Below are 14,800 nucleotides of genomic sequence, written 5' to 3' on the forward strand. Positions count from 1 at the left end.
TGAGGCAGATCTCTAAATAAAGGAAAAATAATGAACCAGTTGAAAATTTTCTGAAGTAATTGCTTATATTTTGTGATTTCGAAGATTTTATTTAGAAAGACATTGCTTAAATAAAGGAGTAAGAACTTAGTTTAAAAGCAAAAGCACAGGTGTAAATGGGGTTAGATTTTTTTTTTATATTGTCACAAAGCAAATTGTTTTGTGTGTATGTGAGAGTTTCTTTTTGGGATGGTTCTATTTTGATTTATTTGGGACAAACAAAGAATGTCCACTTTGTTTGCCATAGGTATGAAACAACATTTTCTTCTGATCCATTGGTTTGGCTACTTCTCAAAATGAAATACATCAGAAACAATACCAGTCTCTTGGACTGATTGTAGTTAATATTTGACAACATCCTTTTTTTACACTAGTTCAGCAGAGCAGGTTAAATATCCTTAAAGAAAAGCAGGCACTTAACTTTATTGCTGTTTCACTAAACTCTCTCCTGTGTGAGTCTTTGCACACAAAGAAATTACTTAATGCTGTGACATTCAACCCCATCTTAATTTCATTAGTCATGTTTTTTAGATGACTAAAATAACGTGCGCAGGAGTATGAATCAAGATATTCATTATAAACAATTATAGGAAAGTATGCTGGGCTATACACTGCAAAGGTTATCGTGACAGGAAGTCATATTTTACATACACAGTGGGCATATTTGGGAAGCTCATTCTGAGTTTAGAAGGATTACCCATCTGAGCAATATTCCATATGCTCCTGAAATGGGGAATACCATGAGCGGCATGCAATACTACATATGTATATATCCAGTGTATACATGGGAGCTCCAGAATGAAAAGTGTCTGAGGAAAAGGAAGGGAGAATAACGTAAACAAAAGATTTTCTGCTCCAATGCTGGGCAAAAACAGAGAGCACTGTTAACAGGGTAAATTTTTAAAAAGCAACATAGCTTTGTGGTTAAAGTCCAGTTATCTAATGTGGAGAAGTCAGTAAAATATATAGAATTATAGAATTATAGAATCAGGGTGTGGTTTGTGTTGGAAGGGATCTATAAAATCATCTTTTTTCCCAACCCCTGCTGTGGCAGGGACACCTTCCACTGTCCCAGGCTGCTCCAAGCCCCAATGTCCAACCTGGCCTTGGGCACTGCCAGGGATCCAGGGGCAGCCACAGCTGCCCTGGGCACCCTGTGCCAGGGCCTCAGCACCCTCACAGGGAAGAATTACATAGAGACAAAATACACTTGGAATTGAATAAAAACCATCCATACAAATAAAGATGACTTGAGCAGTGTTTGTAGAATCTTTCAAGCGAGGAGATTCACGAGAGTTGAACGTTGTCAGTGCTCTCTAAATAGCGAGGTGAGAGTTTTAAATACATAGGAAGGTGAACACAGGGCACCATCTGAGACTGGCCAGCGTGCTGCTGCTTGGTCACGCACCCAGCGAGACACCCTTTTGTTTTCCTGTGATTCCCTTGGTTCAGGGGATGTTTGGAGCTGAGGCTGCCCTGTGAGTGCAGTGTTTCCAGCAGGAAGGTGAGTGACCCCCTCGTGACACAGCCACGCTCACCCTCGCGTGTGCACGTGCACAAACACCACGCACAGACCCTGCAGGGAAGTGATGGGTCACCGAGGAGCTCAGCTCGTGGCCTCCATCCAAGTGTTATTTCCCTAATGCTCTCAAGGCATTCCTGCAAAACGAAGCCTCGCTGGAAAGGAAACTCGTTTGGATGCATTTTTTTTTCAGGTTTCCTCAATGCGGTGGCTCTCTTCATTCCTTCCCATACATTTCTAATCACTTTGCTGATGAGCTTGTCCTTGGTACATGCTGTGCTTTAGGGAAAGGTATTTTAACGCCTGAGTTATTTTTACTTTAAAGTTTGCTTGGAGATTGAGGGTAGGATTCTCTAAAAATGTGTATGTGTACATATACTTAAGAGTGTGTGTGTGTGTGTGTGTGTGTGTGTGTGTGTGTGTGTGTGTGTATAAACATATATAAAACAGGAGTATGTAATTATATATAAAATATATCTATGGTGGGTCAACCCACCACAGAGAACAAATACTAAATGCAGCAAAACAAATACTAAATGCAGCAGAACAAATTACAAATGTAATGTATAATCTTGTAGTTTTCCTTGGATGGTAGGGAATAGAGTTGCAAATGTTACCGTAACACTGGACAGATCTTCTGAATAAGGCTAAAAAAACTGATGTTAAAAATTTTCTCATTAGAGTTTCCAAACTTTAGTGAGGGTAGCTACTGTGTACAAGGAAAAGCTTTAATTCTGAGCAGAGAATAACTCTGATTAGCACGCAGTAATTCTTGAAGAAACCCCAGCTGAACTGCTGGGTCTGGCCAAGATGCAAAGGATTTTAAGATAAATAAAAAAAATGGGTAAGACTGATGGTGTGGAATGGGATCAGTGCCTTGTTTGGGCACTGTTTTGATCTCAAGACTGTCCCAGGGTTCTTTCCCAATATCATTTTGATCTTTTAGCTCTTAGCAGGTGTGTGCAACCTCAGTTCCCTTCCTATGAGGCTCTGGGCCAATTTACAAACCTGAAACCTGCTTTGCAAAACAAATTTATGCTGAAAAGGTTGCTGAAAAAACACTCAAGATGTTTGTATTTTTCAACAAAGTAGAAGATTGGCTCCTCCTTCAGATTGGTACAGTCCTGTACTAGAAAAGCAAAATAGCACCAACAGGCTAGCTCTGGGCTGAGATAGAAATTAAAGAGTTCTCATCCAAGTTCTCCCAGTTTTCTAGGCATTTTGAAGGTCTAGAAGTTACCAGCCAAGCATGAAAGAGCAAAAAACTTCAAGTTTTCAAAGTTTATAATTGACAATACTCTCTCTAGATGAAAAGGAAGAAAAGTCTATTGTATTGACTTAAAAAAAAAAGTCATTCAAACGTCACTGCTCGAGCTCTTTCCATGGATGGAAGTGCTAAAATAAGCATACAAAGCTCCAGTTTCTTTAAAAATGCAATATATTGTATGCAATATACAATCTGCAGGATATATTTGTATTGTTTCCAGCCCTGGTGATTTAAGATTGACATAACCATTCAGGAATCCGTATTCTGATCATTGTGCTGCTCCAACCCTGCACCGTCTTCGTTCACCTCATAGTGCAGCTGATAAAACCTAGTGTTGCCTCTGTATTTTAAGTAATTTTCCAGCACTTTGCTGGTGCAGGAGGAGATTCTTGCGGTTCACTTTCACTCAGGAGCCTGGTGGTGCTTCCAAGCAGCTTGAAGCCCACTCAGGTGTTGAGAAGGTTGAAATAGGTGCAGGGTGGAAGTCTTCATCTCCGTGACATGTACAAAAAGAGTTTCCTACTTCCATTTATTAAATCTTGGCTTGGTGTTAAATTACCCATTTGCACTTTGCTGACAGATAAAAACTGCAGGTGAAACGACTGTGAAACGGCAACTCTTCTAATTATGTGTTGTTGCTTGCTCTGGAAGTTTCTCTACTCTGCGTGATAATTTTAATGTGTGAAATGCAGGGTAGTCCCAAATACAGCGCACAGGGAGATATGTTTTCTAAGACCAATTTTTGGCAATTCTGACCAAAGTTTCACCATCTGCAATAACAGAATGGTGATTTTTTATTTTCTGAAGCACTTGCAGACATGGAGTTGAATGGCTCATGCTGCAAACATTACCTTATGCTTTGCTGACATTTCAGGAATGACAGTTTATTAGGAATTGTGATAAGGCAGCAGGGTCTGCATTTGAATTTATAGTATTTCAGAATTTGTTCATTAAGACACAAAATACTAAGCCTTTGGGCTTAGCCGCGAGGCCTCTGTTCACGTTAGCGGTGAAGTCAGAGTTACGCAAAGAAGGCTGCAGGATCAGGCCTCAAACATCTGCTGCCTTTTCCCAGAAATGAATCTAGCCTGCAATTTCATAACATCAGTTTGATGGATGCTTGATTATTCCTTTTTTCAAGTGGGGCTCCAAACATCCTTGTATTTTTCTCAGCGAGAGGTGAGGAGAGGTGATAAGTGGCAGCACCGGGCCTGTGTTTGGATTAACACGGAGTCTCCAAATGCTCCCTGAAAGGAGGTGGAGGATGTTGACTGAGCTGGCAAATAAGATTCTCATGGGTGGAGGTGAGGACAACATCTGTCTTTCCTATCTTGTACTTGCCAAGGCTTTTCGTTGTTCCTGAACTCTCCTCATGAATATAATATGCGGGGGTTTTGTCTCATCTAATGAATCCAGGACTCAGAGATTTAGAAGGAAAACATATTCCAGATGTGTGTTGCAATTCCTGACTCAGGTGACTGCATTTTAAGCAGTAACCTTTTCCAGTATGTTCCCCACACCGTATTGAATATCTTCCTCCTGCAAGTAAGTGGTCGGGCGAGACTTGTACAAGCATCATGATTAATAAGCTACAGCAAGGCTGAAACATCAATCATTTGCCTTTTGTTTCACCCGATTGCTGCTGGATGCAATGAATCCAAGGCTCAAAGGCTTGGCTTTGGAGCAGGGCTGCAAATTTAGGCTCTTCAAGCGGTTCAACCCCAGCTTGTTTCCTCGTACAGTGGTGGCTGTTGCAGACGTGAGCAGAGTCTCAGGCTGGAAGAGTTCCCGCTGCTCAGGGAGGTTCTGGTGTCCAGCCTCCCTGTGCTCTCTGTTCCAGCCTGGAAATGACATTCCTGGCCTGTTTGAAATTAGGTTTTCACTCCAGATGAGCAGCTGCCTAGAGCATCAGAAGATGCAGTCTGATGGGGGATAGGTAGAAGACCAACAAGCAAGAAGAGTGACTTGGTCAAATCTTGTGCACTGTGTGCTCTCCTCCACACCCTCACCTGTTCTTTCTTTCAGTAACAGCCATAATTCAATTTACAAACCTTCAACAACAAATGTTATCAGCTATACGAGGGATACCAAGAGCACTAAAGCATGGAAACGCTTAAGGAGCTAATTGCACAGCCATAATGAGAACAATCTTCCCTCAGAAAATGCAGGTCCTCTCCAAATGTGACTATTTAGTAGAAAGTTGTAACATCTGCAGAACACACGCTGGTGTGTTACAATTAATCCTCATAATAAACAGTTTGGTGAAAGTTTTTGTATAACAGCTTTTGGTCTAATTTAGAACGAAAATAAGTTGCAATATGTCAGAATTCTTTTTAGAACAGAGAGGTTTTTCTGACCAACTGTAGACATCTGAGAAGTGATAAGAAACAGCCCATGTCTCTGAATGGATTGTGGCTGCATGGAGGTCAAAGCTTGTGCTTATCTATGTATTATCATGAAATCAGATTAGAAAAGTAAAATGTGTTTACATCGATGGGGATAAATGTTTTAAAACTGGTGTCAAAAAATAGATTGTATAAATGCAATGCATATGGCAAAGTTAATTAAAAGTTCTTTATTGCAGTCTTGTTGTAAGCCAAGGGTAAGAGGGCCTTTTGGGAGTATGGGAATGCTATCTGAAGAAGCAAAAAATGCATTTTATTTCTGTAGCATCTCAATGTACAATGACGGGTTTTGCTGCGTTTGTGTCCTCTCACTCATCCTCCTCCTTGGGTGCAGTTCTTGGCCCACCCTGTCCAGCCTGGCCTTGGGCACTTCCAGAGATGAGGAATCCACAGTTTATGTGGGCAGCCTGTGCCAGGGCCTTACCATCCTCACAGCCAAGCATTTCTTCCTGAAATATAATATAAACCTGACCTCCTTCAGTTTAAAACCATTGCTCATGGAAGAAAAAACAACAACAACAAACCCCCCCCCCCCCCAAAAAAAAAACCCCACACTCAAAAAAACCCAGTTCACAGTCTAAAACTTTTGTCCATTCTAACCCCCGGGTTAGAGTGGCCTCCAAAGTACTTTAAAATCCTGCTGCTGTGTTTATTCCCCAATATCCCTCACCCCAAGCAAATTCTGCTGCACAACCACACACCTCATTGTCTTCTGTAGCCATTCCTTAAGTTTGACCAAACTTTAGGGAGAAAAAAAAAAAAAAGTTCTTTGTCCTTAGTTCCTGAGATTGCATTTAAAGGAGAGGGCAGCTTGCATGTGCTTCTCATGATGGGAACTACTTCAATCACATTTCCTGTAACTTCATGTTTTTAGGCCAAGTAATCTTGCATTTGATTAAGTAAACACCTTTGTCCTAATGACTTTATGCCTACTTTAAAGGCGTTGCTGCACCTATTGTTCTACAGATTTGTCAGTCTGTTATTCTTTTTCTTTTTTTAAACTTATCAGTGAAGTGTAAGTCAAAACCAAATAGAGAAATCGTTTTGTTCTTTTATCTTTAGTACAGAAAGTCCAAGGGAGAAGCCAGGTTTGGCATAGTACAACCAATTAAAGTATAAAAGGAATATAATGAAAGAACATGGTTTTGTTTGGGTATTGTGGGGTTTTGGGTTTGTTTTGTTTGTTTGTGGGGTTTTTTTTTTGTTTTTGTTTTTTTTTTTTTTTTTTTTTTTTTTTCTGTGATGTCATGAGAGGAAATATGTGGAGAAAGGAAGATGAAATAAAGAAGATTCATGTTCAATATTGACCTCAAATACCAACAACTCTGTTTCACAGACTTGTATGAAAGACCGTTCCCACCTTCTCCTTTAAGCTCCATGTGTTCTTTTCTTCATATCCCTTTACTCCAGACATTAACTTTGAGAAATTAAAGTCTTAATTTCTGAGATGTCATGTGAATATGTTACATCATGTCAAATCTAGGAAGATGACCCATTCACTGCTAAAATTATTGTCAAAAAGGTACAAACCTTTGCAAAACTGAAAGAAGCCTGTAATGCATCTATTTTGTAATATTTATTAATGTTTACATTTCTTTATCCCACTTATGGCTTGATGTTGCCAAACTGCTCCAGAGACAGCATTAATATGGATGAGAAAAAGAAATTAACATGTAAATGAGTAATGAAAAGCATTTACTAGGAACAGAACTGGCATCCACATGTAATAAAACCTTGCCAAACACTCTCAGTATTAATAGCTTTGTTTACATTTATATGTGGCCAGACCATGCAGCTATTTTTTCATGATGGTGAGTTCTGACCATTTTCATATTAGATTTGGTCCAGGAGCTAGCATTTGCAATTATAACACAAAACAGATTTTGAAGTCTCTGTATTTAGGAATCACCCGCACTGCTTTCTGTCAGCTGTTCCAGGACAGCAGTTTGCTGTTGGAGCCTTCCTTGCACAGTTTGGGGACATCGTGTTATGCCCATCATCAGACATTCCTGTATAACTGAGAAATGCTTCCCATTGCTGGGTGCTATTTCCGTGCTTTTCCCCAGGATGAGCTTCAGGGGTGGTTCCGTCAGGCTGGATGAGTTCTGGTTGTTCAGCATCCCTGGGGCTTGCAAGGTCAGAGGATTCAGAAAAGCCTGAGCCAGAAATCCTCTCCTTTTAAGTGGTCTGAGTTGATGCCAGGGCTGGAGCCCCTCTGCCCTGGAGCTGGGCTGGGAGAGCTGGGGGTGCTCACCTGGAGAGGAGAAGCTCCAGGGGGAGCTCAGAGCCCCTGCCAGGGCCTGAAGGGGCTCTGGGAGAGCTGGAGAGGGACTGGGGAGAAGGGATGGAGGGACAGGACACAGGGAATGGCTCCTAGTGCCAGAGGGCAGGGCTGGATGGGAGATTGGGAATCAGGAATTGTTCCCAGTGATGGTGGGCAGGCCCTGGCACAGGGTGCCCAGAGCAGCTGTGGCTGCCCCTGGATCCCTGGCAGTGCCCAAGGCAAGGTTGGACACTGGGGCTTGGAGCAGCCTGGGACAGTGGAAGGTGTCCCTGGGACAGTGGGAGGTGTCCCTGCCATGGCAGGGGGTGGAATGAGGTGATTTTGTCCCCTTCCAACCCAAACCATTCTTACATTCTCTGACTGAAGACACTGAGAGGAAGAGGGGGTTGGAGAGGACATGAGGCTGATCCCAGCATGGGCCACGTTCTTGTGCTGACTCCTCAACATCTTGCAAAGGCTTCGATGGCTGGTGCAGCTTTTGTCACGCAGGGAGGGCTGATCCACGTCCTGCTGTCCTCCCAGACAGGCCAGCCAGGACCAGGGGGGAGAATGTCAGAGGCCCACACTGTTGTGGAGTGCACATTAATGAACCTCCACCAAGGGCCCGACCCACAGCACACAAAGCTGGCAGGAACTCAGTTATTCCTCCAGAGCCTTCCCAGACCTGTCAGCGAGCACTAACTGATAACCAGCAGGATGGAGTACAGATGAGTGCTATTAAACCTCAGCTAAACTCGGGCTGAGCTTGCTTTCTCCATGAATTTTCCCTCTGAAATGTGAAGTTTAAGTCTGTCTCTTGGGCTCATTTATGTTTGTCTTGTTTTGTATCATTAGTTGTAGATATTCACACAGCCCTAAGTAATTGGGTTCGTATTTCCAGCATTTACTATGCTCGTCAGGAAGTTTAAATGTTTGCACTTTCCCTCTTCAGGCAACATATTGGGCACCCATAGTACAAGCAGTGTTTGTTGTCATTAGTAATGCCAATAAATAGAAAACTCTTTTTTTCTTGCTGTTCTTTACATTTATACTTACCCTAAATATCCATAAATTAACTTACATTAGGCAGAGTGATTTTTAATAGGAACCAGAAAAATGTGCTTTGTTTCACTTGTGTGGGGGAGGATGAGAAATAAATCCATTATATAGTGCTTGATGCCTGTTTTGAAAATGTCCTTTAGTAAATGATTTACAAAATTAAATAATGTTTCATTTGCAATCTGTATCAGCTTTCTCCAGTATAATTCACACTTTAGTGTATTTACTGGAGCTAACTCTTCCAAAATTAACATTCTGTTACATGTTTTTTGTCTCACGGATTGAGGTAGAAGAGAGGGAAATGTGCGTTCAGTAGCATCAGGCATGGGATGCATTGTGAACATCTGGCCAGGTTGTGTTTGTGCACATATATATATTTAATTTTGGGGGAGTTATTTCATGAAGAAAATCTTGTGGGCTGCTGAGAAAAAACTCTTTCTTTTCCTTCCAGTGTAACATCTTCTTTCTTTAGTTCTTGTTACATGATCCCTGCTACTTTATTGCCCAAGCACATCAAGTTCCCGGCTGTCTCTGGGAAGAATCCTTGGGGAGCAAGTGGCCATTTCCCCCCACACCTCCTTGGTCTGCGGTTTTCTCAGAAAAAGCTCTTCAGAAAGGCTTCAGACCACCAACAGCAAAGGTTCCTGGCATGAGAGGCATGACAAAAAGGAGAGGTGTTATTCTGGCATCCTTCTTGTCTCCCAGAACCAAAAAGGCAGCTGGTTGCAGGTTGGTGGGAGTGTGCAGAACACAGAAGAAAGGGTGGTAACTGAGAATTCACTGGTGGCAGCCTAGTGGTGATCTTTGCACTCAGATGGCATCTGAAAATCAGCAGTTAAAAGGTGCAGATCACTGCCTGAACTCTGTGTTAGTAATTCAGTCATCAGTCTCAGGGTGCTTGAAGGGCCTGAGATCCCTCTCTCCAAGTCCTGGGATTAAGGGGTGATCTCAGTTTCCACAAGCAGTAAGAAGCTGGAAGTGATGTCCCCACCTTTGCAGCTGCAGAGCAAACTATGAATGTTAGCAGAGTGTATCCCAAGGGCTCACAAACCAGGTGGATAAAAAGAAGGAGGAATGTAGAATCACAGAATATCCAGGGTTGAAAGAAACCCACAAGGATGAACTCCAGCTCTTCTCGCATAGAACATCTGCAAAGGTCACACCATGGGTCTTAAAATGAGCAAACACTGATTTTTAGGGCAGCATGTGACTGCTGGAGATCGGCAAAGGCCTCTTCCAGCAACCTGGGAGGGTAGGAGCCTGCAGACAACCACCCACCCTTCCAGGGCCGGGGAACTCCCATCCATTTTCTCTCTCCCTTCTCCTCTGCTGACAGGACCACGCATTTCTGGCCGTCAGCAGCAGATCTGGCAGGAGCACAGCCCACCCATGCTGCCTGACGGAGCTCCCTGCCCCGAGCCTGGCTCAGGATCCCCTCCACTCGCTGATCCTTGGCCCCCACACTCGCAGCCGTGGCCAGCTGGCCCAGCCTCCCCCTCAGCTGCTGTCAGCCCCTGGGCTCACACGGAGCCTCCTCGCCGGCCCAGGGCTGGGGATTGTCCCCACAATGGCAGGGAGGAGGTGCTGGGCTGCACCCCCTGCTCCATTCCGTGCCACAGGGCCAGGATGGAGTCACACAGTGGGCTGCTGTCCTTTCACAGAGTCACTGAGGTTGGAAAAGCCCTCCTGGGCAACGAGCCCAAGCTGTGCCCGATGCCCACCTTGTCACTCCTTGGTCACCTCCAGGGATGAGCACTCCAACACCTCCCTGGGCAGCTGTGGGAGATCAAGGCACAGAAAATTTTCAAATCCTTTTGCATGCAGGCCCAAATACAGCAGAGAATACAGGGTTCAACCTGAGGCCTTGGAAAAGGCTTCCAAATTTAGAGACCACAAGCAAGAATGTGGATTTGTACTTCAAGCAAAAACATATTAAGCTAGGTAGTGGAAAGTTTTAAAGCTTTTAAGTTAAGATACAGAAGTAGTCATAAAGGTAATAAGAAGTTTTAAGGTGTAGTTCTGTAGGATTGTGTGTCACTGTACGATGGGATAAAATTGTCCCCATTGCAGCAGGATGTGTGATACAGTTTAATTAGCCATTGGTGTGAAAATAAAACAATCTGTGTGGCAGTAGATTATTGGCTAATAAGCCTTTAAAACCTCTTGTAACCTGTGGTCTTGTGACCACTGACAACCACTGACCACTGATGACCACTGACCACGAACTCCTGGCGTACGCGATGAAGATGTTCTCACCCTTCATGAGATTGAGGCAATAATTCATGGTTTAAGATGCCTCCCAGTAGTCCCAAATCTCTTAATATCCCGACAGGAAGCCCCTTCCAGTGCTTGAATTTGCACCTTTATGCACCTTATCCACCCAAAGTGACCCCTGGAGAAGGTGGATTTTTTTCAGAATTCTGCTTTTGGAGGATGCTCCCTGTGTGTGTGCACTGCTGGAGGACAGCAGGACAGCCTAGACCTGCTCTCATGTCTGGGGAGCCTCATCTCAGGTGGGATGTGTCCCTTCAGGAGTTTCAGCTCTTCCCACACTTCCTGATGGATGTGGTAGCCACAGCACCATCCCAAGCCTGGGCCAGGTGCTGCCTTGCTGACAAGGCTCAATTCCACCTAGCTCAGGGAAGGAATTGGTGCCAGCAGAAATGCTTGGCAGAGGGGACAGAGGGTCACTGTCCCTCCCTCTGATGTCTGTCTGGCCTCCAGACGGACACGATGGCACTGAGGGACCTGATGGGCCCTGCTGCCCTCAATGACCATAACCCCAGTGCTGCCATGAGGAGAGTGGGAAGCCCTTCCCACAGCTCCAGAGTGGGATTTCCACCAGGAAGCGTTGCCGTGAGAAGGAGAGAGGTGGCTGGTGGGCATGGTGTCTCTGGATTGGAGGTTGTGCCCAGATTTCTCGTCTCCTCGTCCAGAAAGGACTTTACCTGGGTCCCTGAGGAAGGAAAGGAAGATCCCAACAGGTCAGCAGGGAGGGCCTGGCTTTCGGTTTCTCCTCTCAGGGGCAGCAATTTTTGCTGCATTCAGGAGATCTCACCCTGTGCAACTCTACTGAGATCCCACAGACCTGGGCTTTGCTGCCCACCCTGCCCTCTCCTCTGTTCCTGAGCATTTGTGTGTTTCTGCATCGGCTCGGCTGCTCTGGGAGGGTCTCCACAGGTCCTCACCTCCACAAAAAACAATGCCGTGCCTAAAACTACTGAGACTGCTCACCTCCCAGTGAGATGATCCCCTTTTTCCCTTGGGGAACGCTGTGATGCGTGCCCTGGGGCGTGGCCGCACTGACCTTTCTCTGGTTTGCAGGAAGCGTTATCGGTGGTGAGCGAAGACCAGTCCCTGTTCGAGTGCGCCTACGGATCTCCCCACCTCGCCAAGACAGAGATGACAGCCTCCTCCTCCAGTGAATATGGGCAGACCTCCAAGATGAGCCCACGTGTCCCCCAGCAGGACTGGTTGTCACAGCCCCCGGCCAGAGTCACCATCAAGATGGAGTGTAACCCCAACCAGGTTAACGGGTCGAGGTAATGAGGCTGGTGGTGGCTCAAGAGCAGGGAATTTTGTGATGGGTGTGGCTCAGTTGTCTAAATCTGTGTATTTAGCACCGTTTTAGGTGCCTCAGTATATCCCACCAGGCTCCAGGTTGCCCTACCTTGACCTGCCAGCTGTGTTCAGGTGTTACAGGGGGTCTAAAATGGTGCTATGGGCACAGATTTCTTGTGAGCTTGGGCAACACCCTTCCTCTGACTGCAGATAATTTTCGGATGTGAATTTGCTTTGCACACCAGGTGAAAGAGCACCTATTAAAGTTAATAAAATGGGGAATTGCTGTAGCCTGGAGGAGCACCATTGATCCATCAAAGAGCGTGGTGTGTATGATCTAACGCTCCATGGAAGTTGTCAAATCCAGTAATTTGGTCATTTGCCTTTGCTCCAAAGATCACCAAACAGGGAAACATTGAAAGTAAAAATCTTCTAATGGCAGAGGGACTGAACTATTGATCTTTCCTTTCCTGTTTGCTGTGAACATAATGCCAAAAAGTGGAGCTGGATTTTAGAATTCATGCTGAAAAAACAGCATAAATATGGAGACAGGCAGGGGAGTAGAAGGGAACCAAAAAAGAAATTACTTGGCTCAACAGGCAGTAGCCACAGAGTGTCTGTGTATTAACTGTTGTCTCAGGACATTTTTTGGGGAATGTCACTATATAAAGGAGACTTGTATCAATTTCGCTGCAAAGGTATTGCAGTGGATTTTTGGATATTGACTGGTGGCTTTCCCAAGCTTAGGAGCACCCTGTGGGACATCTGAAAAAATACAATGAAGATTTTTTTTTTTTTTTTTTTTTTTTAATTTTTGAGGAAACTATCCAAACAAGTGCTTTCCTGTTTAAAATGCCTGACTGTCAAAACAGTTTTCCTTTGGTACTGCAGAAAGGGCAAAGGTCCAGAAGAGTCAGTTGCTGACAATTGTTGGTGATATACCAGTGGAGCCTGTGCTTCACATCTCTCTTTCACAAACACCTGTGTTTGAATCTCATCTCCCAGGATCAGTTATTCAGGAAAACCTCAGCCCTGGGCTCTGTGGTTGCTGTTCACACTTGCTGTTCTGATGTGATGAGCACCACAAGCAGGGCAAAGTGGTCTGCCCGCTTATCACACCTCCTCTGTTCTGTGGTGAGGATGGAAATTGTGCCGAAGTCAAATCAGAATTTCCAGTGAGTAGTCAAAGATTTGAGATACGTAGAAATAAACGGTGAGCTGAAGTTACAAAGAATTAGAGGAAGTCTTCTAGTAAAGCTACTTATTCAGAAATTCAGGTGTTTTTAATCTATTTCAGTGTCTTTTTAAATTTTAATTTTTTTGTGCTAAGCAAATGCACAGGTATAATCACAAACTGTGTATTGATTCAAAATCATTGTTACCTGCTTCCTAAAATTGCCTCTGAAGTATTTGTGCTGGCCTTTCTGTAAGAGAGCTGAACAAAAAATAGGGCATGCTCATACTGTACACAAAAATAATTTTAAAAAATTACTGTCATTAAAAAACACTTTATTTCATCAGAGAAGTTCTATTTTATAGGGCCTATCTCATGCCTGAAGGAATAGATCTTAATACTACATTTTTAACGGAGAACTATCGCTGCCAATCAACAAAAATAAACATGTTGTGGCATTTCTAAATCTCACATACATGTGTGTATGAAATATGCTATTATGCTCTGGGAACTGAAATGTGGTATTCTTGCCAGTTTTAGGGAAAACAAAGTGTATATCAGACTGTGCTATCCTGCCTTTTCTGTAAGCTACTTTGCATTTTTTTTTCTTCAGAAGCCTTCCCCACTCTACTTGTTAGCATCAGCTTATTTCCTTAAATGACATTACTAAATGACAATATTTCCACAATTCTTAAAATTCCTTGCATGTTAAATATTACCACAAGCAGTACCTGGAGTGCTTGGAGCTGCGTTTCATTTTTAGTAAAACTGTACCTGCTTTGTTTAGACCATTTTAAAATCTCAGTTTCAGAGGAGTCTAAAATACAACCTCACATTGCAGAACCATGCAAAAGGATCTTCAGGGCATTCTCTGTAGCTGTCCCCCCACGTGGGCACCTGGATCTGAATAATTCAGGATGCAAAGCAGGGAATGAGATCCCCCAAACTGGTGTCCAGGGAGAAGCTAACACTGCTATTTTTTGCTGTCCAGCTCTACCTTCTCACTGTGTCAGCGCTTCCTGGCCATACAGTCTGTTCTTTGGAGGAGGGTATAAAATTTTAGGAGCATATTGAACCTTTTAAACATCCCCAATTAAGCACCCACTCAAAGAAGGAACGTGCCCCCTCTGCTAGGACTTTCCCCAGATATCCTTTGGCTGTAATTACCTTACATTAAATTTCAAAACATAAGGGTCTCAGAGCTGGAATTCCTGTGAATACCAAAGAAATGCTATTAGAATGAAATTAAAGGGTTATTTTCAGTGTGCTGCACAGGGATTAGCTGCCCACTTTTCTTTAACAACAACAGTAATTTTCAAGTGTAACAGTATTTTTCAAGATAAACCCTGCAGCCCAGCACCACAAAACACAGCCTGAGGGCTTACCTCAAATTAAATAAAGCAAGAAAAGTTTAAATTAAAGCTGTCATTTACCTGGCTGCTGTTGCATATATAATGCAGGTTGTGACAGGCAGTATCAAATTGAGTTTCTTGAAGTACATTAATTCTGT

General features: G+C 43.7%; 1 protein-coding gene across 4 annotated transcripts in view; it reads left to right on the plus strand.

The window, feature by feature from the left end:
* Positions 1-14,800, plus strand: part of ERG (ETS transcription factor ERG) — a 142,493-nt gene that overhangs the window by 98,485 nt on the left and 29,208 nt on the right. For all 4 annotated transcript variants that reach the window (XM_058419399.1, XM_040056205.1, XM_040056204.1 and 1 more), the window contains one exon: positions 11,880-12,097. In XM_058419399.1, the coding sequence (XP_058275382.1) occupies positions 11,958-12,097 (140 nt within the window). In that variant the 5' untranslated portion in view covers positions 11,880-11,957. The remainder of the gene's footprint in view (positions 1-11,879; positions 12,098-14,800) is intronic.

This window comes from Hirundo rustica, chromosome 2, assembly GCF_015227805.2.
Source record: "Hirundo rustica isolate bHirRus1 chromosome 2, bHirRus1.pri.v3, whole genome shotgun sequence".
Taxonomy (NCBI): Eukaryota; Metazoa; Chordata; class Aves; order Passeriformes; family Hirundinidae; genus Hirundo; species Hirundo rustica.